Source organism: Oncorhynchus kisutch, unplaced genomic scaffold (assembly GCF_002021735.2).
Source record: "Oncorhynchus kisutch isolate 150728-3 unplaced genomic scaffold, Okis_V2 scaffold3257, whole genome shotgun sequence".
Taxonomy (NCBI): Eukaryota; Metazoa; Chordata; class Actinopteri; order Salmoniformes; family Salmonidae; genus Oncorhynchus; species Oncorhynchus kisutch.
In genome coordinates this window covers 216,817-236,850 of record NW_022265202.1, presented here as the reverse complement: position 1 = coordinate 236,850, position 20,034 = coordinate 216,817, and the positions used below count along the sequence as shown (strand labels likewise).

Genomic DNA, 20,034 nt, shown 5'->3' with positions numbered 1-20,034 from the left:
TCACATTGATAGAAAGCTGAACGTTACCTCGTCTGACGTCATATCCTCCTCCAGATCCACCGTGCTCAGTCTGCCGATGTGAAACATACCACCGTCCCCGGACAACTACGGACCAAACACATGACACAGCGCAGAGAATTAGAAAGATCTTTTATAGGTTTCTTCAATGTGAACATGTAGGCCTAGCTAACATTTAGCATCACTAAGTTAACATGTGTAATGTCTGTGGAAAAAAAGTACAGTTGAAGTCGGAAGTTTACATACACTTTAGGTTGGAATCATTACAACTCGTTTTTCAACCACTTGTTAACAAACTATAGTTTTGGCAAGTCGGTTAGGACATCTACTTTGTGCATGACACAAGTTATTTTTTCAACAATTGTTTACAGACAGATTATTTCACTTATAATTCAATGTATCACAATTCCAGTGGGTCAGAAATTTACATACACTAAGTTGACTGTGCTTTTAAACAGCTTGGGAAAATTCCAGAAAATGATGTCATAGCCTATCAGAAGCTTATAAAGCCAATTGACATAATTTGAGCTCAGTTATCATGTATTAACATTCAGTAGTCAGTAGTACTAACAGCTCAGTTATCATGTGTTAACATTCAGTCGTACTAACAGCTCAGTTATCATGTGTTAACATTCAGTAGTCAGTAGTACTAACGGCTCAGTTATCATGTATTAACATTCAGTAGTACTAACAGCTCAGTTATCATGTATTAACATTCAGTAGTCAGTAGTACTAACAGCTCAGTTATCATGTATTAACATTCAGTAGTCAGTAGTACTAACAGCTCAGTTATCATGTATTAACATTCAGTAGTCAGTAGTACTAACAGCTCAGTTATCATGTATTAACATTCAGTAGTACTAACAGCTCAGTTATCATATATTAACATTCAGTAGTCAGTAGTACTAACAGCTCAGTTATCATGTATTAACATTCAGTAGTCAGTAGTACTAACAGCTCAGTTATCATGTATTAACATTCAGTAGTCAGTAGTACTAACAGCTCAGTTATCATGTATTAACATTCAGTAGTCAGTAGTACTAACAGCTCAGTTATCATGTATTAACATTCAGTAGTCAGTAGAACTAACAGCTCAGTTATCATGTGTTAACATTCAGTAGTCAGTAGAACTAACAGCTCAGTTATCATGTGTTAACATTCAGTAGTCAGTAGTACTAACAGCTCAGTTATCATGTATTAACATTCAGTAGTACTAACAGCTCAGTTATCATGTATTAACATTCAGTAGTCAGTAGTACTAACAGCTCAGTTATCATGTATTAACATTCAGTAGTACTAACAGCTCAGTTATCATGTATTAACATTCAGTAGTCAGTAGTACTAACAGCTCAGTTATCATGTATTAACATTCAGTAGTCAGTAGTACTAACAGCTCAGTTATCATGTATTAACATTCAGTAGTACTAACAGCTCAGATATCATGTATTAACATGCAGTAGTACTAACAGCTCAGTTATCATGTATTAACATTCAGTAGTCAGTAGTACTAACAGCTCAGTTATCATGTATTAACATTCAGTAGTCAGTAGTACTAACGGCTCAGTTATCATATATTAACATTCAGTAGTCAGTAGTACTAACGGCTCAGTTATCATGTATTAACATTCAGTAGTCAGTAGTACTAACAGCTCAGTTATCATGTATTAACATTCAGTAGTACTAACAGCTCAGTTATCATGTATTAACATTCAGTAGTACTAACAGCTCAGTTATCATGTATTAACATTCAGTAGTACTAACAGCTCAGTTATCATGTATTAACATTCAGTAGTCAGTAGTACTAACAGCTCAGTTATCATGTATTAACATTCAGTAGTACTAACAGCTCAGTTATCATGTGTTAACATTCAGTAGTACTAACAGCTCAGTTATCATGTATTAACATTCAGTAGTCAGTAGTACTAACAGCTCAGTTATCATGTATTAACATTCAGTAGTACTAACAGCTCAGTTATCATGTATTAACATTCAGTAGTACTAACAGCTCAGTTATCATGTGTTAACATTCAGTAGTACTAACAGCTCAGTTATCATGTATTAACATTCAGTAGTACTAACAGCTCAGTTATCATGTATTAACATTCAGTAGTACTAACAGCTCAGTTATCATGTATTAACATTCAGTAGTCAGTAGTACTAACAGCTCAGTTATCATGTGTTAACATTCAGTAGTACTAACAGCTCAGTTATCATGTATTAACATTCAGTAGTACTAACAGCTCAGTTATCATGTATTAACATTCAGTAGTCAGTAGTACTAACAGCTCAGTTATCATGTATTAACATTCAGTAGTACTAACAGCTCAGTTATCATGTATTAACATTCGGTAGTACTAACAGCTCAGTTATCATGTATTAACATTCAGTAGTACTAACAGCTCAGTTATCATGTATTAACATTCAGTAGTCAGTAGTACTAACAGCTCAGTTATCATGTATTAACATTCAGTAGTCAGTAGTACTAACGGCTCAGTTATCATATATTAACATTCAGTAGTCAGTAGTACTAACGGCTCAGTTATCATGTATTAACATTCAGTAGTCAGTAGTACTAACAGCTCAGTTATCATGTATTAACATTCAGTAGTACTAACAGCTCAGTTATCATGTGTTAACATTCAGTAGTCAGTAGTACTAACAGCTCAGTTATCATGTATTAACATTCAGTAGTACTAACAGCTCAGTTATCATATATTAACATTCAGTAGTCAGTAGTACTAACAGCTCAGTTATCATGTATTAACATTCAGTAGTACTAACAGCTCAGTTATCATGTATTAACATTCAGTAGTACTAACAGCTCAGTTATCATGTATTAACATTCAGTAGTCAGTAGTACTAACAGCTCAGTTATCATGTATTAACATTCAGTAGTACTAACAGCTCAGTTATCATATATTAACATTCAGTAGTACTAACAGCTCAGTTATCATGTATTAACATTCAGTAGTCAGTAGTACTAACAGCTCAGTTATCATGTATTAACATTCAGTAGTACTAACAGCTCAGTTATCATGTATTAACATTCAGTAGTCAGTAGTACTAACAGCTCAGTTATCATGTATTAACATTCAGTAGTCAGTAGTACTAACAGCTCAGTTATCATGTATTAACATTCAGTAGTACTAACAGCTCAGTTATCATATATTAACATTCAGTAGTCAGTAGTACTAACGGCTCAGTTATCATGTATTAACATTCAGTAGTCAGTAGTACTAACAGCTCAGTTATCATGTATTAACATTCAGTAGTACTAACAGCTCAGTTATCATGTGTTAACATTCAGTAGTCAGTAGTACTAACAGCTCAGTTATCATGTATTAACATTCAGTAGTACTAACAGCTCAGTTATCATATATTAACATTCAGTAGTCAGTAGTACTAACAGCTCAGTTATCATGTATTAACATTCAGTAGTACTAACAGCTCAGTTATCATGTATTAACATTCAGTAGTCAGTAGTACTAACAGCTCAGTTATCATGTATTAACATTCAGTAGTCAGTAGTACTAACAGCTCAGTTATCATGTATTAACATTCAGTAGTACTAACAGCTCAGTTATCATGTGTTAACATTCAGTAGTCAGTAGTACTAACAGCTCAGTTATCATGTATTAACATTCAGTAGTACTAACAGCTCAGTTATCATGCATTAACATTCAGTAGTACTAACTGCTCAGTTATCATGTATTAACATTCAGTAGTACTAACAGCTCAGTTATCATGTATTAACATTCAGTAGTCAGTAGTACTAACAGCTCAGTTATCATGTATTAACATTCAGTAGTCAGTAGTACTAACAGCTCAGTTATCATGTATTAACATTCAGTAGTACTAACAGCTCAGTTATCATGTATTAACATTCAGTAGTCAGTAGTACTAACAGCTCAGTTATCATGTATTAACATTCAGTAGTACTAACAGCTCAGTTATCATGTATTAACATTCAGTAGTACTAACAGCTCAGTTATCATGTATTAACATTCAGTAGTACTAACAGCTCAGTTATCATGTATTAACATTCAGTAGTCAGTAGTACTAACAGCTCAGTTATCATGTATTAACATTCAGTAGTACTAACAGCTCAGTTATCATATATTAACATTCAGTAGTCAGTAGTACTAACAGCTCAGTTATCATGTATTAACATTCAGTAGTCAGTAGTACTAACAGCTCAGTTATCATGTATTAACATTCAGTAGTCAGTAGTACTAACAGCTCAGTTATCATGTATTAACATTCAGTAGTACTAACAGCTCAGTTATCATGTATTAACATTCAGTAGTACTAACAGCTCAGTTATCATGTATTAACATTCAGTAGTACTAACAGCTCAGTTATCATGTATTAACATTCAGTAGTCAGTAGTACTAACAGCTCAGTTATCATATATTAACATTCAGTAGTCAGTAGTACTAACAGCTCAGTTATCATGTATTAACATTCAGTAGTCAGTAGTACTAACAGCTCAGTTATCATGTATTAACATTCAGTAGTCAGTAGTACTAACAGCTCAGTTATCATGTATTAACATTCAGTAGTACTAACAGCTCAGTTATCATATATTAACATTCAGTAGTCAGTAGTACTAACAGCTCAGTTATCATGTATTAACATTCAGTAGTCAGTAGTACTAACAGCTCAGTTATCATGTATTAACATTCAGTAGTCAGTAGTACTAACAGCTCAGTTATCATGTATTAACATTCAGTAGTCAGTAGTACTAACAGCTCAGTTATCATGTGTTAACATTCAGTAGTCAGTAGAACTAACAGCTCAGTTATCATGTGTTAACATTCAGTAGTCAGTAGTACTAACAGCTCAGTTATCATGTATTAACATTCAGTAGTACTAACAGCTCAGTTATCATGTATTAACATTCAGTAGTCAGTAGTACTAACAGCTCAGTTATCATGTATTAACATTCAGTAGTACTAACAGCTCAGTTATCATGTATTAACATTCAGTAGTCAGTAGTACTAACAGCTCAGTTATCATGTATTAACATTCAGTAGTCAGTAGTACTAACAGCTCAGTTATCATGTATTAACATTCAGTAGTACTAACAGCTCAGTTATCATGTATTAACATTCAGTAGTACTAACAGCTCAGTTATCATGTATTAACATTCAGTAGTCAGTAGTACTAACAGCTCAGTTATCATGTATTAACATTCAGTAGTCAGTAGTACTAACGGCTCAGTTATCATATATTAACATTCAGTAGTCAGTAGTACTAACAGCTCAGTTATCATGTATTAACATTCAGTAGTCAGTAGTACTAACAGCTCAGTTATCATGTATTAACATTCAGTAGTACTAACAGCTCAGTTATCATGTATTAACATTCAGTAGTACTAACAGCTCAGTTATCATGTATTAACATTCAGTAGTCAGTAGTACTAACAGCTCAGTTATCATGTATTAACATTCAGTAGTACTAACAGCTCAGTTATCATGTATTAACATTCAGTAGTACTAACAGCTCAGTTATCATGTATTAACATTCAGTAGTACTAACAGCTCAGTTATCATGTATTAACATTCAGTAGTCAGTAGTACTAACAGCTCAGTTATCATGTATTAACATTCAGTAGTACTAACAGCTCAGTTATCATGTGTTAACATTCAGTAGTACTAACAGCTCAGTTATCATGTATTAACATTCAGTAGTCAGTAGTACTAACAGCTCAGTTATCATGTATTAACATTCAGTAGTACTAACAGCTCAGTTATCATGTATTAACATTCAGTAGTACTAACAGCTCAGTTATCATGTGTTAACATTCAGTAGTACTAACAGCTCAGTTATCATGTATTAACATTCAGTAGTACTAACAGCTCAGTTATCATGTATTAACATTCAGTAGTACTAACAGCTCAGTTATCATGTATTAACATTCAGTAGTCAGTAGTACTAACAGCTCAGTTATCATGTGTTAACATTCAGTAGTACTAACAGCTCAGTTATCATGTATTAACATTCAGTAGTCAGTAGTACTAACAGCTCAGTTATCATGTATTAACATTCAGTAGTACTAACAGCTCAGTTATCATGTATTAACATTCAGTAGTACTAACAGCTCAGTTATCATGTATTAACATTCAGTAGTACTAACAGCTCAGTTATCATGTATTAACATTCAGTAGTCAGTAGTACTAACAGCTCAGTTATCATGTATTAACATTCAGTAGTCAGTAGTACTAACGGCTCAGTTATCATATATTAACATTCAGTAGTCAGTAGTACTAACGGCTCAGTTATCATGTATTAACATTCAGTAGTCAGTAGTACTAACAGCTCAGTTATCATGTATTAACATTCAGTAGTACTAACAGCTCAGTTATCATGTGTTAACATTCAGTAGTCAGTAGTACTAACAGCTCAGTTATCATGTATTAACATTCAGTAGTACTAACAGCTCAGTTATCATGTATTAACATTCAGTAGTACTAACAGCTCAGTTATCATGTATTAACATTCAGTAGTCAGTAGTACTAACAGCTCAGTTATCATGTATTAACATTCAGTAGTACTAACAGCTCAGTTATCATATATTAACATTCAGTAGTACTAACAGCTCAGTTATCATGTATTAACATTCAGTAGTCAGTAGTACTAACAGCTCAGTTATCATGTATTAACATTCAGTAGTACTAACAGCTCAGTTATCATGTATTAACATTCAGTAGTCAGTAGTACTAACAGCTCAGTTATCATGTATTAACATTCAGTAGTCAGTAGTACTAACAGCTCAGTTATCATGTATTAACATTCAGTAGTACTAACAGCTCAGTTATCATATATTAACATTCAGTAGTCAGTAGTACTAACGGCTCAGTTATCATGTATTAACATTCAGTAGTCAGTAGTACTAACAGCTCAGTTATCATGTATTAACATTCAGTAGTACTAACAGCTCAGTTATCATGTGTTAACATTCAGTAGTCAGTAGTACTAACAGCTCAGTTATCATGTATTAACATTCAGTAGTACTAACAGCTCAGTTATCATATATTAACATTCAGTAGTCAGTAGTACTAACACCTCAGTTATCATGTATTAACATTCAGTAGTACTAACAGCTCAGTTATCATGTATTAACATTCAGTAGTCAGTAGTACTAACAGCTCAGTTATCATGTATTAACATTCAGTAGTCAGTAGTACTAACAGCTCAGTTATCATGTATTAACATTCAGTAGTACTAACAGCTCAGTTATCATGTGTTAACATTCAGTAGTCAGTAGTACTAACAGCTCAGTTATCATGTATTAACATTCAGTAGTACTAACAGCTCAGTTATCATGCATTAACATTCAGTAGTACTAACTGCTCAGTTATCATGTATTAACATTCAGTAGTACTAACAGCTCAGTTATCATGTATTAACATTCAGTAGTCAGTAGTACTAACAGCTCAGTTATCATGTATTAACATTCAGTAGTCAGTAGTACTAACAGCTCAGTTATCATGTATTAACATTCAGTAGTACTAACAGCTCAGTTATCATGTATTAACATTCAGTAGTCAGTAGTACTAACAGCTCAGTTATCATGTATTAACATTCAGTAGTCAGTAGTACTAACAGCTCAGTTATCATGTATTAACATTCAGTAGTACTAACAGCTCAGTTATCATATATTAACATTCAGTAGTCAGTAGTACTAACGGCTCAGTTATCATGTATTAACATTCAGTAGTCAGTAGTACTAACAGCTCAGTTATCATGTATTAACATTCAGTAGTACTAACAGCTCAGTTATCATGTGTTAACATTCAGTAGTCAGTAGTACTAACAGCTCAGTTATCATGTATTAACATTCAGTAGTACTAACAGCTCAGTTATCATATATTAACATTCAGTAGTCAGTAGTACTAACAGCTCAGTTATCATGTATTAACATTCAGTAGTACTAACAGCTCAGTTATCATGTATTAACATTCAGTAGTCAGTAGTACTAACAGCTCAGTTATCATGTATTAACATTCAGTAGTCAGTAGTACTAACAGCTCAGTTATCATGTATTAACATTCAGTAGTACTAACAGCTCAGTTATCATGTGTTAACATTCAGTAGTCAGTAGTACTAACAGCTCAGTTATCATGTATTAACATTCAGTAGTACTAACAGCTCAGTTATCATGCATTAACATTCAGTAGTACTAACTGCTCAGTTATCATGTATTAACATTCAGTAGTACTAACAGCTCAGTTATCATGTATTAACATTCAGTAGTCAGTAGTACTAACAGCTCAGTTATCATGTATTAACATTCAGTAGTCAGTAGTACTAACAGCTCAGTTATCATGTATTAACATTCAGTAGTACTAACAGCTCAGTTATCATGTATTAACATTCAGTAGTCAGTAGTACTAACAGCTCAGTTATCATGTATTAACATTCAGTAGTACTAACAGCTCAGTTATCATGTATTAACATTCAGTAGTACTAACAGCTCAGTTATCATGTATTAACATTCAGTAGTACTAACAGCTCAGTTATCATGTATTAACATTCAGTAGTCAGTAGTACTAACAGCTCAGTTATCATGTATTAACATTCAGTAGTACTAACAGCTCAGTTATCATATATTAACATTCAGTAGTCAGTAGTACTAACAGCTCAGTTATCATGTATTAACATTCAGTAGTCAGTAGTACTAACAGCTCAGTTATCATGTATTAACATTCAGTAGTCAGTAGTACTAACAGCTCAGTTATCATGTATTAACATTCAGTAGTACTAACAGCTCAGTTATCATGTATTAACATTCAGTAGTACTAACAGCTCAGTTATCATGTATTAACATTCAGTAGTACTAACAGCTCAGTTATCATGTATTAACATTCAGTAGTCAGTAGTACTAACAGCTCAGTTATCATATATTAACATTCAGTAGTCAGTAGTACTAACAGCTCAGTTATCATGTATTAACATTCAGTAGTCAGTAGTACTAACAGCTCAGTTATCATGTATTAACATTCAGTAGTCAGTAGTACTAACAGCTCAGTTATCATGTATTAACATTCAGTAGTACTAACAGCTCAGTTATCATGTATTAACATTCAGTAGTACTAACAGCTCAGTTATCAGGTATTAACATTCAGTAGTCAGTAGTACTAACAGCTCAGTTATCATGTATTAACATTCAGTAGTCAGTAGTACTAACAGCTCAGTTATCATGTATTAACATTCAGTAGTACTAACAGCTCAGTTATCATGTATTAACATTCAGTAGTACTAAAGCTCAGTTATCATGTATTAACATTCAGTAGTACTAAAGCTCAGTTATCATGTGTAATTCCTGTGTAATTGAAGTACCACGTATTAACATCTAGCAGTCATTTATACTAACACAAGTGAACATGTTTGCTTTAATGCCGGTGTAATTTACGTAACATGCATTAAGCGGTACTAACTCAAGTCATAATGTCTGTGTAATTTACGTAACATGTATTAAGCGGTACTAACTCAAGTCATAATGTCTGTGTAACTTAATAGGAAGTGGTGAATGACGCAACGAGCAGAATCTACAGGCTTAATTAAAGGCTGATTCCCTGATTCCCTTAATAGTCGGAGTTCAGTGTTTGTTATTAACTTAAGGTTCTATTCTGAAACTCTGGTTTGAAGATTACTTTTTTTCTGTAGCTATTCTTCTTAGGTCTGCCAGTCTTTGGCATATTGTTAAAATAGGCATCGATTTATTAAAACTTCTAAAAAACGTGCTTGTCTGAAAAGCATCCTCCAACTCCATCCTGTGACGTTTGCATTTGTTGTTGTTGTTGTTAGCAGCATTTGTAAACGCCTGCATGCAACAAACCACAAACGGGGCACTCGTTGTTTAAAAAAAAAACATGAATCTCATAGCAAAACATAACATAATGTTTTACTCTTAGACAACATCATGGATACCTAGCTGGCACATAGCGGCAGCGTTAGACAGTTCTGCTTGTGGTCGCTAGTTTAGCATGCTAGCCCTACCTGTCTGGTGTATCGGACTTCTTCGGAGCCGTTGAGAAGTGGGGTTCTCTCGCCGCCACCGGACTCGTCACCCCGGCTCGACCACGACACTTTCTTCGTGATATTGGCCATGTTTACTCGCGGTAGTTCTCCACTCTCTCAATCAGTGAGATAGTTTTTATTTTGCAGTTGTGTCTGGTTTAACCACCTCTCATTCTAGCTTCCTTATGGGAGGATCTCAATGAGTTCCGGCTCGCGTCCTCTCTCCTCGTCTCCTTCTGAAAACCCATTGGAGGAGAAATCCAGACGTCCCGCCCCTCTGACCATCTCCTCCAATGGGTTTTGAAAAGGAGATAAGGAGAGATGAGTGAGGACGTAAAGAGGGAATTTTAAGATATTCCACATGACTAAAATCATAAGCGAACTCGTGATGGTTTCTACCGGTGGCACACAGGGTCAAACATAACTGTTTTTCGCGTGGATTTCTGGGAAATGACAGCTGAGACCAAAAACCGAGAGGAAGACGCATTTTTGCCATTATTTTACAGCACAAGAGTCAGGTAATGATATCGATGTCATATTATGAAGACCTGATGGTTTACGTGTTGGTGGTTAATTATTGAATAATCTAGGTATTTGTAGCAGTCTTTACATCAAGGACCTTGGAAATTGAAATAGTTGAAGCAGGCTACAGAAAAAACCCGATGTTTTTCCCTCTCAAGTGAAATAATATACTGCCAAGACGAAACCATGCATAACAAAGACATACAAACACATTCAAACGAACTGAGTGAATCAATGTTTATAGATAAAGGATCATTTGTCTCATGAATGATGACTGTTATATATCCAGTAGAGTGGAGAGCAGCTCCAACTGACAAAATCTTGATTTATTAGCATGATAATAACCGACATCAGATATCAGTTGGTCAACTAGCCACTAGTCTGTTGATTTTATAACAGAGCAATTTGCCTCTCTCTGTCTGTCTGTCTCTGTCTGTCTGTCTGTCCCTCTGTCTGTCTCTCTCTCTGTCTAAGTCTGTATCTCTGTCTAAGTCTGTATCTGTCTGTCTGTCTGTCTCTGTCTGTCTGCCTCTCTGTCTGTCTGTCCTTCTGTCTGTCTCTCTCTCTGTCTAAGTCTGTATCTCTGTCTAAGTCTGTATCTGTCTGTCTTTCTGTCTAAGTCTGTATCTGTCTGTCTCTCTCTGTCTGTAAGTCTGTTTCTCTCTGTCTGTTGCTGGGTAACAATATATATGACATGAAATAGTCTGTTTAGCCATATAACAACATTGCTTTAAGTAATAATTAATGTCTTTCATTCACATGCTCATTTTACAGTGTGTCAGTGGCACTGTTTAAGGTTAGAGAAGTGTTCCTCTTTCAATCCAGGTCCACATTAAGTCCGAGGGGCAGTTCTGCCGGTCTTCATTCTCCCTGGTAGTTAATTGTTTGATATTAAAACATTTAGACAGCTGAATCCCAAGTCAACCCCCCAGGCTGGTTGCTGTTATTTGTTATTATTTATTTTTAATTGACGCACAATTAAGACCTGGACAACCAGGTGAGGGGAAATCAATTAGCTTAATTGATCAATCAAGTACAGAGGAGTAAAAACCAGCCCACTCTGCCCTAAAGGACCACACTGTAGATCTAGGAGTTCCTATAGGGACGAGGGATGAGGGACGAGGGATGAGAGACGAGGGATGAGGGACGAGGGATGAGGGACGAGGGATGAGGGACGGTTTGGAATCAGACGTCTCAGCTGCAGTGTTCCAGGCACTCGCAGGCTACCTGCTGCACCTCTCCATGAACTCCGTCAACGTCCCCCAACTCGAGCACCACCCCCCGGGGTACCCCCCTCCCCATAGCCACCCCTGTCACCTCCCCAGGACTCAACACCCTGTCCCACACGGTGAACCCCGCCAGGCGCCCCACAAACCCCTCGGTGGGATCAAACCCTCCCCCCTGGCTGTCCTGCTCTGCTCCCAGCACCACTATCCCCCCTCCCGGCACCTCATAACCCTTCCTGAACCGTGACCCTGCGGAGGTCAGGCGCCGGTCGGTGTAGTGCCAGAATCGTCCCTGGATCGAGGACCAGAGGACACAGAGGTGGTGCCAGCACCCATCCAGCACAGAGTCCACAGGGAGCTCACGGTACGCAGGGTCTCCCACCACGAAGTCCAGGGTTGCTCGGCTGGGGGTGGAGGAAGAGGAGGAGGAGGAGTTGCGTCCGTATAGGACTAGTTTGTTGTCGTTGTCTTCCGTGGCGTAAGAGAGGAGCGTTCCTACGTACCCGACGTCGACGCGGAGCCACAGGCACACGGAGAGTTCTGGAAGAGCAGGGAAGCTCCGGGAGAAGGTGACGTAGTTCTCAGAGGAAGCTGACGGGAACAGGAGCATGGAGTCCACATTACAGACTGGAGGAGAGAAAACAGAGAGACAAGATAGTCATTGAGTACTGGAACAAAAAACACTGCAACAAATCAGACCTGGGATAACTCTAGTTGTAACTACTCGTTGTGACATCAGACCTGGGATAACTCTAGTCGTAACTACTCGTTGTGACATCAGACCTGGGATAACTCTAGTTGTAACTACTCGTTGTGACATCAGACCTGGGATAACTCTAGTTGTAACTACTCGTTGTGACATCAGACCTGGGATAACTCTAGTTGTAACTACTCGTTGTGACATCAGACCTGGGATAACTCTAGTTGTAACTACTCGTTGTGACATCAGACCTGGGAGAACTCTAGTTGTAACTACTCGTTGTGACATCAGACCTGGGAGAACTCTAGTTGTAACTACTCGTTGTGACATCAGACCTGGGATAACTCTAGTTGTAACTACTCGTTGTGACATCAGACCTGGGATAACTCTAGTTGTAACTACTCATTGTGACATCAGACCTGAGATAACTCTAGTTGTAACTACTCATTGTGACATCAGACCTTGGATAACTCTAGTTGTAACTACTCGTTGTGACATCAGACCTGGGATAACTCTAGTTGTAACTACTCGTTGTGACATCAGACCTGGGATAACTCTAGTTGTAACTACTCGTTGTGACATCAGACCTGGGATAACTCTAATTGTAACTACTCGTTGTGACATCAGACCTGGGATAACTCTAGTTGTAACTACTCATTGTGACATCAGACCTGGGATAACTCTAGTTGTAACTACTCATTGTGACATCAGACCTTGGATAACTCTAGTTGTAACTACTCGTTGTGACATCAGACCTGGGATAACTCTAGTTGTAACTACTCGTTGTGACATCAGACCTGGGATAACTCTAGTTGTAACTACTCGTTGTGACATCAGACCTGGGATAACTCTAGTTGTAACTACTCGTTGTGACATCAGACCTGGGATATCTCTAGTTGTAACTACTCGTTGTGACATCAGACCTGGGATAACTCCTTTTCAGAGGGAACAATTGGACTAAAACTCTTTGAATACAGATCCCCAAAACAGACTACTTTTAAAACTATTTGAAAACAGATCCCAAAAATTGACTACTTTTTAAAACTATTTGAAAACAGATCCCAAAAACAGACTACTTTTAAAACTATTTGAAAACAGATCCCAAAAATTGACTACTTTTTAAAACTATTTGAAAACAGATCCCAAAAACAGACTACTTTTAAAACTATTTGAAAACAGATCCCAAAAATTGACTACTTTTTAAAACTATTTGAATGCAGATCCCAAAAACAGACTACCTTGTAAAACTATTTGAATGCAGATCCCCAAAACAGACTACCTTGTAAAACTATTTGAATACAGATCCCCACCGGGGTTATTATTATTATTATGGTTCCTCTCTACCCAGTACAGCCAGAAGGGGACTGGCCACCCCTCAGAGCCTGGTTCCTCTCTAGGTTTTTTCCTAGGTTCCTGACTTTCTAGGGAGTTTTTCCTAGCCACCGTGCTTCTACATCTGCATTGCTTGCCGTTTGGGGTTTTAGGCTGGGTTTCTGTACAGCACTTTGTGACATCTGCTGATATAAAAAGGGCTTTATAAATACATTTGATTGGCTTCATAAATACATTTGATATCTTCCTACCTCCTGCTGTTATGACTATCCCCTCATATGGATGTGAGTAGGAGGGAGAGAGAGAGAGAGAGAGGGGGGGGGAAGGAGAGGGAATGAGAGAAAGAGATCTGGGGATATGAGCAGGAGGATATGAGGGGATAGTCATAACAGCAGGAGGTATGAAGTTATGAGGGGACAACAACTAGACTATCCCCTACAACTAGACTATCCCCTTTCTCTCTTTCTATCTCATTCCCTCTCTCTCTCCCTCCTCCTCACATCCACAGGTCAGGACAATGTAGTAAAAGCAGACAGTAAATCATGAACCCTGAAGTCTACTGTAGCCCAGGATGATGGTCCCTACAGGATTGGCTGGATGGGGGTTCTGGCCTGAGAACAGGACTGGCTGGATGGGGGTTCTGGCCTGAGAACAGGACTGGCTGGATGGGGGTTCTGGCCAGAGAACAGGATTGGCTGGATGGGGGTTCTGGCCTGAGAACAGGACTGTCAGTGTAACAGCTTTATTCTCAGTCATAACTCAGTCATAACTCCACCCTGTGTTTTATAGGTCAAACACACCATGATGACGAACAGCTAAAAGCAGAGTGGGACTCAGGCTATAGGAAGGAAACAGACTGGTACCCAGGCTATAGGAAGGCTATAGAAACAGACTGGTACCCAGGCTATAGGACGGCTATAGAAACAGAAAAGGCTATAGGAAGGAAACAGACTGGTACCCAGGCTATAGGAAGGCTATAGAAACAGACTGGTACCCAGGCTATAGGACGGCTATAGAAACAGAAAAGGCTATAGGAAGGAAACAGACTGGTACCCAGGCTATAGGAAGGAAACAGACTGGTACCCAGGCTATAGGAAGGCTATAGAAACAGACTGGTACCCAGGCTATAGGACGGCTATAGAAACAGAAAAGGCTATAGGAAGGAAACAGACTGGTACCCAGGCTATAGGAAGGCTATAGAAACAGACTGGTACCCAGGCTATAGGAAGGAAACAGACTGGTACCCAGGCTATAGGAAGGCTATAGAAACAGACTGGTACCCAGGCTATAGGAAGGAAACAGACTGGTACCCAGGCTATAGGAAGGAAACAGACTGGTACCCAGGCTATAGGAAGGAAACAGACTGGTACCCAGGCTATAGGAAGGCTATAGAAACAGACTGGTACCCAGGCTATAGGAAGGAAACAGACTGGTACCCAGGCTATAGGAAGGAAACAGACTGGTACCCAGGCTATAGGTAGGAAACAGACTGGTACCCAGGCTATAGGAAGGAAACAGACTGGTACTCAGGCTATAGGAAGGTTATAGAAACAGACTGGTACCCAGGCTATAGGTAGGAAACAGACTGGTACCCAGGCTATAGGAAGGAAACAGACTGGTACCCATGCTATAGGAAGGCTATAGAAACAGACTGGTACTCAGACTATAGGAAGGAAACAGACTGGTACTCAGACTATAGGAAGGAAACAGACTGGTACCCAGGCTATAGGAAGGCTATAGAAACAGACTGGTACCCAGGCTATAGGAAGGAAACAGACTGGTACTCAGGCTATAGGAAGGAAACAGACTGGTACCCAGGCTATAGGAAGGAAACAGACTGGTACTCAGGCTATAGGACGGAAACAGACTGGTACCCAGGCTATAGGAAGGCTATAGAAACAGACTGGTACCCAGGCTATAGGAAGGAAACAGACTGGTACCCAGGCTATAGGAAGGAAACAGACTGGTACCCAGGCTATAGGAAGGAAACAGACTGGTACCCAGGCTATAGGTAGGAAACAGACTGGTACCCAGACTATAGGAAGGCTATAGAAACAGACTGGTACCCAGGCTATAGGAAGGCTATAGAAACAGACTGGTACCCAGGCTATAGGAAGGCTATAGAAACAGACTGGTACTCAGACTATAGGAAGGAAACAGACTGGTACCCAGGCTATAGGAAGGCTATAGAAACAGACTGGTACCCAGGCTATAGGAAGGAAACAGACTGGTACCCAGGCTATAGGAAGGAAACAGACTGGTACCCAGGCTATAGGAAGGAAACAGACTGGTACCCAGGCTATAGGTAGGAAACAGACTGGTACCCAGACTATAGGAAGGCTATAGAAACAGACTGGTACCCAGGCTATAGGAAGGCTATAGAAACAGACTGGTACCCAGGCTATAGGAAGGCTATAGAAACAGACTGGTACCCAGGCTATAGGAAGGCTATAGAAACAGACTGGTACTCAGACTATAGGAAGGAAACAGACTGGTACCCAGGCTATAGGAAGGCTATAGAAACAGACTGGTACCCAGGCTATAGGAAGGAAACAGACTGGTACCCAGGCTATAGGAAGGAAACAGACTGGTACCCAGGCTATAGGAAGGCTATAGAAACAGACTGGTACCCAGGCTATAGGAAGGAAACAGACTGGTACTCAGGCTATAGGAAGGAAACAGACTGGTACTCAGGCTATAGGACGGAAACAGACTGGTACCCAGGCTATAGGAAGGCTATAGAAACAGACTGGTACCCAGGCTATAGGAAGGAAACAGACTGGTACCCAGGCTATAGGAAGGAAACAGACTGGTACCCAGGCTATAGGAAGGAAACAGACTGGTACCCAGGCTATAGGTAGGAAACAGACTGGTACCCAGACTATAGGAAGGCTATAGAAACAGACTGGTACCCAGGCTATAGGAAGGCTATAGAAACAGACTGGTACCCAGGCTATAGGAAGGCTATAGAAACAGACTGGTACTCAGACTATAGGAAGGAAACAGACTGGTACCCAGGCTATAGGAAGGCTATAGAAACAGACTGGTACCCAGGCTATAGGAAGGAAACAGACTGGTACCCAGGCTATAGGAAGGAAACAGACTGTTAGCCTGGCTATAGGAAGGCTATAGAAACAGACTGGTACCCAGGCTATAGGAAGGCTATAGAAACAGACTGGTACCCAGGCTATAGGAAGGCTATAGAAACAGACTGGTACTCAGACTATAGGAAGGAAACAGACTGGTACCCAGGCTATAGGAAGGCTATAGAAACAGACTGGTACCCAGGCTATAGGAAGGAAACAGACTGGTACCCAGGCTATAGGAAGGAAACAGACTGGTACCCAGGCTATAGGAAGGAAACAGACTGGTACCCAGGCTATAGGTAGGAAACAGACTGGTACCCAGACTATAGGAAGGCTATAGAAACAGACTGGTACCCAGGCTATAGGAAGGCTATAGAAACAGACTGGTACCCAGGCTATAGGAAGGCTATAGAAACAGACTGGTACCCAGGCTATAGGAAGGCTATAGAAACAGACTGGTACTCAGACTATAGGAAGGAAACAGACTGGTACCCAGGCTATAGGAAGGCTATAGAAACAGACTGGTACCCAGGCTATAGGAAGGAAACAGACTGGTACCCAGGCTATAGGAAGGAAACAGACTGGTACCCAGGCTATAGGAAGGCTATAGAAACAGACTGGTACCCAGGCTATAGGAAGGAAACAGACTGGTACTCAGGCTATAGGAAGGAAACAGACTGGTACTCAGGCTATAGGACGGAAACAGACTGGTACCCAGGCTATAGGAAGGCTATAGAAACAGACTGGTACCCAGGCTATAGGAAGGAAACAGACTGGTACCCAGGCTATAGGAAGGAAACAGACTGGTACCCAGGCTATAGGAAGGAAACAGACTGGTACCCAGGCTATAGGTAGGAAACAGACTGGTACCCAGACTATAGGAAGGCTATAGAAACAGACTGGTACCCAGGCTATAGGAAGGCTATAGAAACAGACTGGTACCCAGGCTATAGGAAGGCTATAGAAACAGACTGGTACTCAGACTATAGGAAGGAAACAGACTGGTACCCAGGCTATAGGAAGGCTATAGAAACAGACTGGTACCCAGGCTATAGGAAGGAAACAGACTGGTACCCAGGCTATAGGAAGGAAACAGACTGTTAGCCTGGCTATAGGAAGGCTATAGAAACAGACTGGTACCCAGGCTATAGGAAGGCTATAGAAACAGACTGGTACCCAGGCTATAGGAAGGAAACAGACTGGTACCCAGGCTATAGGAAGGAAACAGACTGGTACCCAGGCTATAGGAAGGAAACAGACTGGTACCCAGGCTATAGGTAGGAAACAGACTGGTACCCAGACTATAGGAAGGCTATAGAAACAGACTGGTACCCAGGCTATAGGAAGGCTATAGAAACAGACTGGTACCCAGGCTATAGGAAGGCTATAGAAACAGACTGGTACTCAGACTATAGGAAGGAAACAGACTGGTACCCAGGCTATAGGAAGGCTATAGAAACAGACTGGTACCCAGGCTATAGGAAGGAAACAGACTGGTACCCAGGCTATAGGAAGGAAACAGACTGTTAGCCTGGCTATAGGAAGGCTATAGAAACAGACTGGTACCCAGGCTATAGGAAGGCTATAGAAACAGACTGGTACCCAGGCTATAGGAAGGAAACAGACTGGTACCCAGGCTATAGGTAGGAAACAGACTGGTACCCAGACTATAGGAAGGCTATAGAAACAGACTGGTACCCAGGCTATAGGAAGGCTATAGAAACAGACTGGTACCCAGGCTATAGGAAGGCTATAGAAACAGACTGGTACTCAGACTATAGGAAGGAAACAGACTGGTACCCAGGCTATAGGAAGGCTATAGAAACAGACTGGTACCCAGGCTATAGGAAGGAAACAGACTGGTACCCAGGCTATAGGAAGGAAACAGACTGGTACCCAGGCTATAGGAAGGCTATAGAAACAGACTGGTACCCAGGCTATAGGAAGGAAACAGACTGGTACCCAGGCTATAGGAAGGCTATAGAAACAGACTGGTACCCAGGCTATAGGAAGGAAACAGACTGGTACCCAGGCTATAGGAAGGCTATAGAAACAGACCGGTACCCAGGCTATAGGAAGGAAACAGACTGGTACCCAGGCTATAGGAAGGAAACAGACTGGTACCCAGGCTATAGGAAGGCTATAGAAACAGACTGGTACCCAGGCTATAGGAAGGAAACAGACTGGTACCCAGACTATAGGAAGGTTGAAGAGAACTGATTCTGTCAGCCATATATCAACTTGTCAACCACAAACTGACTACTGTTATAACCAGCTGACTGATCAATGTGTAGAGATGATTCTGCATTTCTCGGCAAGGCAGTGTGTATCACTTTCTAGACTTACATAATATAGTGATTCTCTAACTGGGTTTATTATATCAGGTTATTCAGCGTGCACAATAGAGGTTTGATTGATTTCTTCAGAGGTGAACATAACTCTCAGATGGTCCAAACTCACTGAGACTATATCCCTGTATCTATCAACACGTAACTCCTCTCTCTTCTCGTCTCTCTCTCTCTCTCTCTCTCTGGACTCTCTCTGTGGTCTCTCCTCGTCTCTCTCCTCTGTCTCTTCTGTCTCTCTCGGCCTCTCTCACTCTCTCTCTCTCTCTCTCGCTCTTCTGCTGCTCTCTTAGCTCTCTCTCTCTCGCTCTCTCTCTCTCTCGTCTCTCTCTCATGCTCTCCTCTCCTCGTCTCGCTCTCTCCTCTGTCTCTCTCTCTCTCTCTCTTCTCTCTGGTGTCTCTCTCTCTCTCTCTCTCTCTCTGTGTCTCTCCTCTCTCTCCCTCTCTCTCTCTCCTCTCTCCCTCTCTCTCTTCTCTCTCTCTCTCTCTCTCTCTCTCTCTCTCTCTCTCCTCTCTGTCTCCTCTCCCCGTCTCTCTCTCTCTTCTCTCTCTCCCTGTCTCTCTCCGTCTCCTCTCTCCTCTCTCTTCTCTCTCTCTCTCTATCCTCTGTCTCCTCCTCTCTCTCCTCTCTCTCTCTCTCTGTCTCTCTCTCTCTCTCTCTCTCTCTCTCTCTCTCCTCTCCTCTCTCTGTCTCTCTGCGCTCCTCTCTCCTCTCTCTTCTCTTTCTCTCTCTCTCTTCCTCTCTCTCTCCGTCTCTCTCTCTCTCTCTCTCTCTCTCT

General features: G+C 40.1%; 2 protein-coding genes and 1 pseudogene across 2 annotated transcripts in view; 1 reads left to right on the top strand and 2 right to left on the bottom strand.

The window, feature by feature from the left end:
- LOC116371462 (H(+)/Cl(-) exchange transporter 7-like) overlaps positions 1-10,248 on the bottom strand; it is a 75,086-nt pseudogene extending 64,838 nt beyond the window's left edge.
- A 231-nt stretch (positions 10,249-10,479) lies between these two features.
- Positions 10,480-20,034, top strand: part of LOC116371461 (lipopolysaccharide-induced tumor necrosis factor-alpha factor homolog) — a 56,237-nt gene continuing 46,682 nt past the window's right edge. Inside the window, exon 1 of the mRNA XM_031820339.1 lies at positions 10,480-10,562. Within this exon, the coding sequence (XP_031676199.1) occupies positions 10,495-10,562 (68 nt within the window). The 5' untranslated portion in view covers positions 10,480-10,494. The remainder of the gene's footprint in view (positions 10,563-20,034) is intronic.
- LOC116371460 (pentraxin-4) overlaps positions 11,148-20,034 on the bottom strand; it is a 13,103-nt gene continuing 4,216 nt past the window's right edge. Inside the window, exon 2 of the mRNA XM_031820338.1 lies at positions 11,148-12,419. Coding sequence (XP_031676198.1) covers positions 11,761-12,419 — 659 coding nt within the window. The 3' untranslated portion in view covers positions 11,148-11,760. The remainder of the gene's footprint in view (positions 12,420-20,034) is intronic.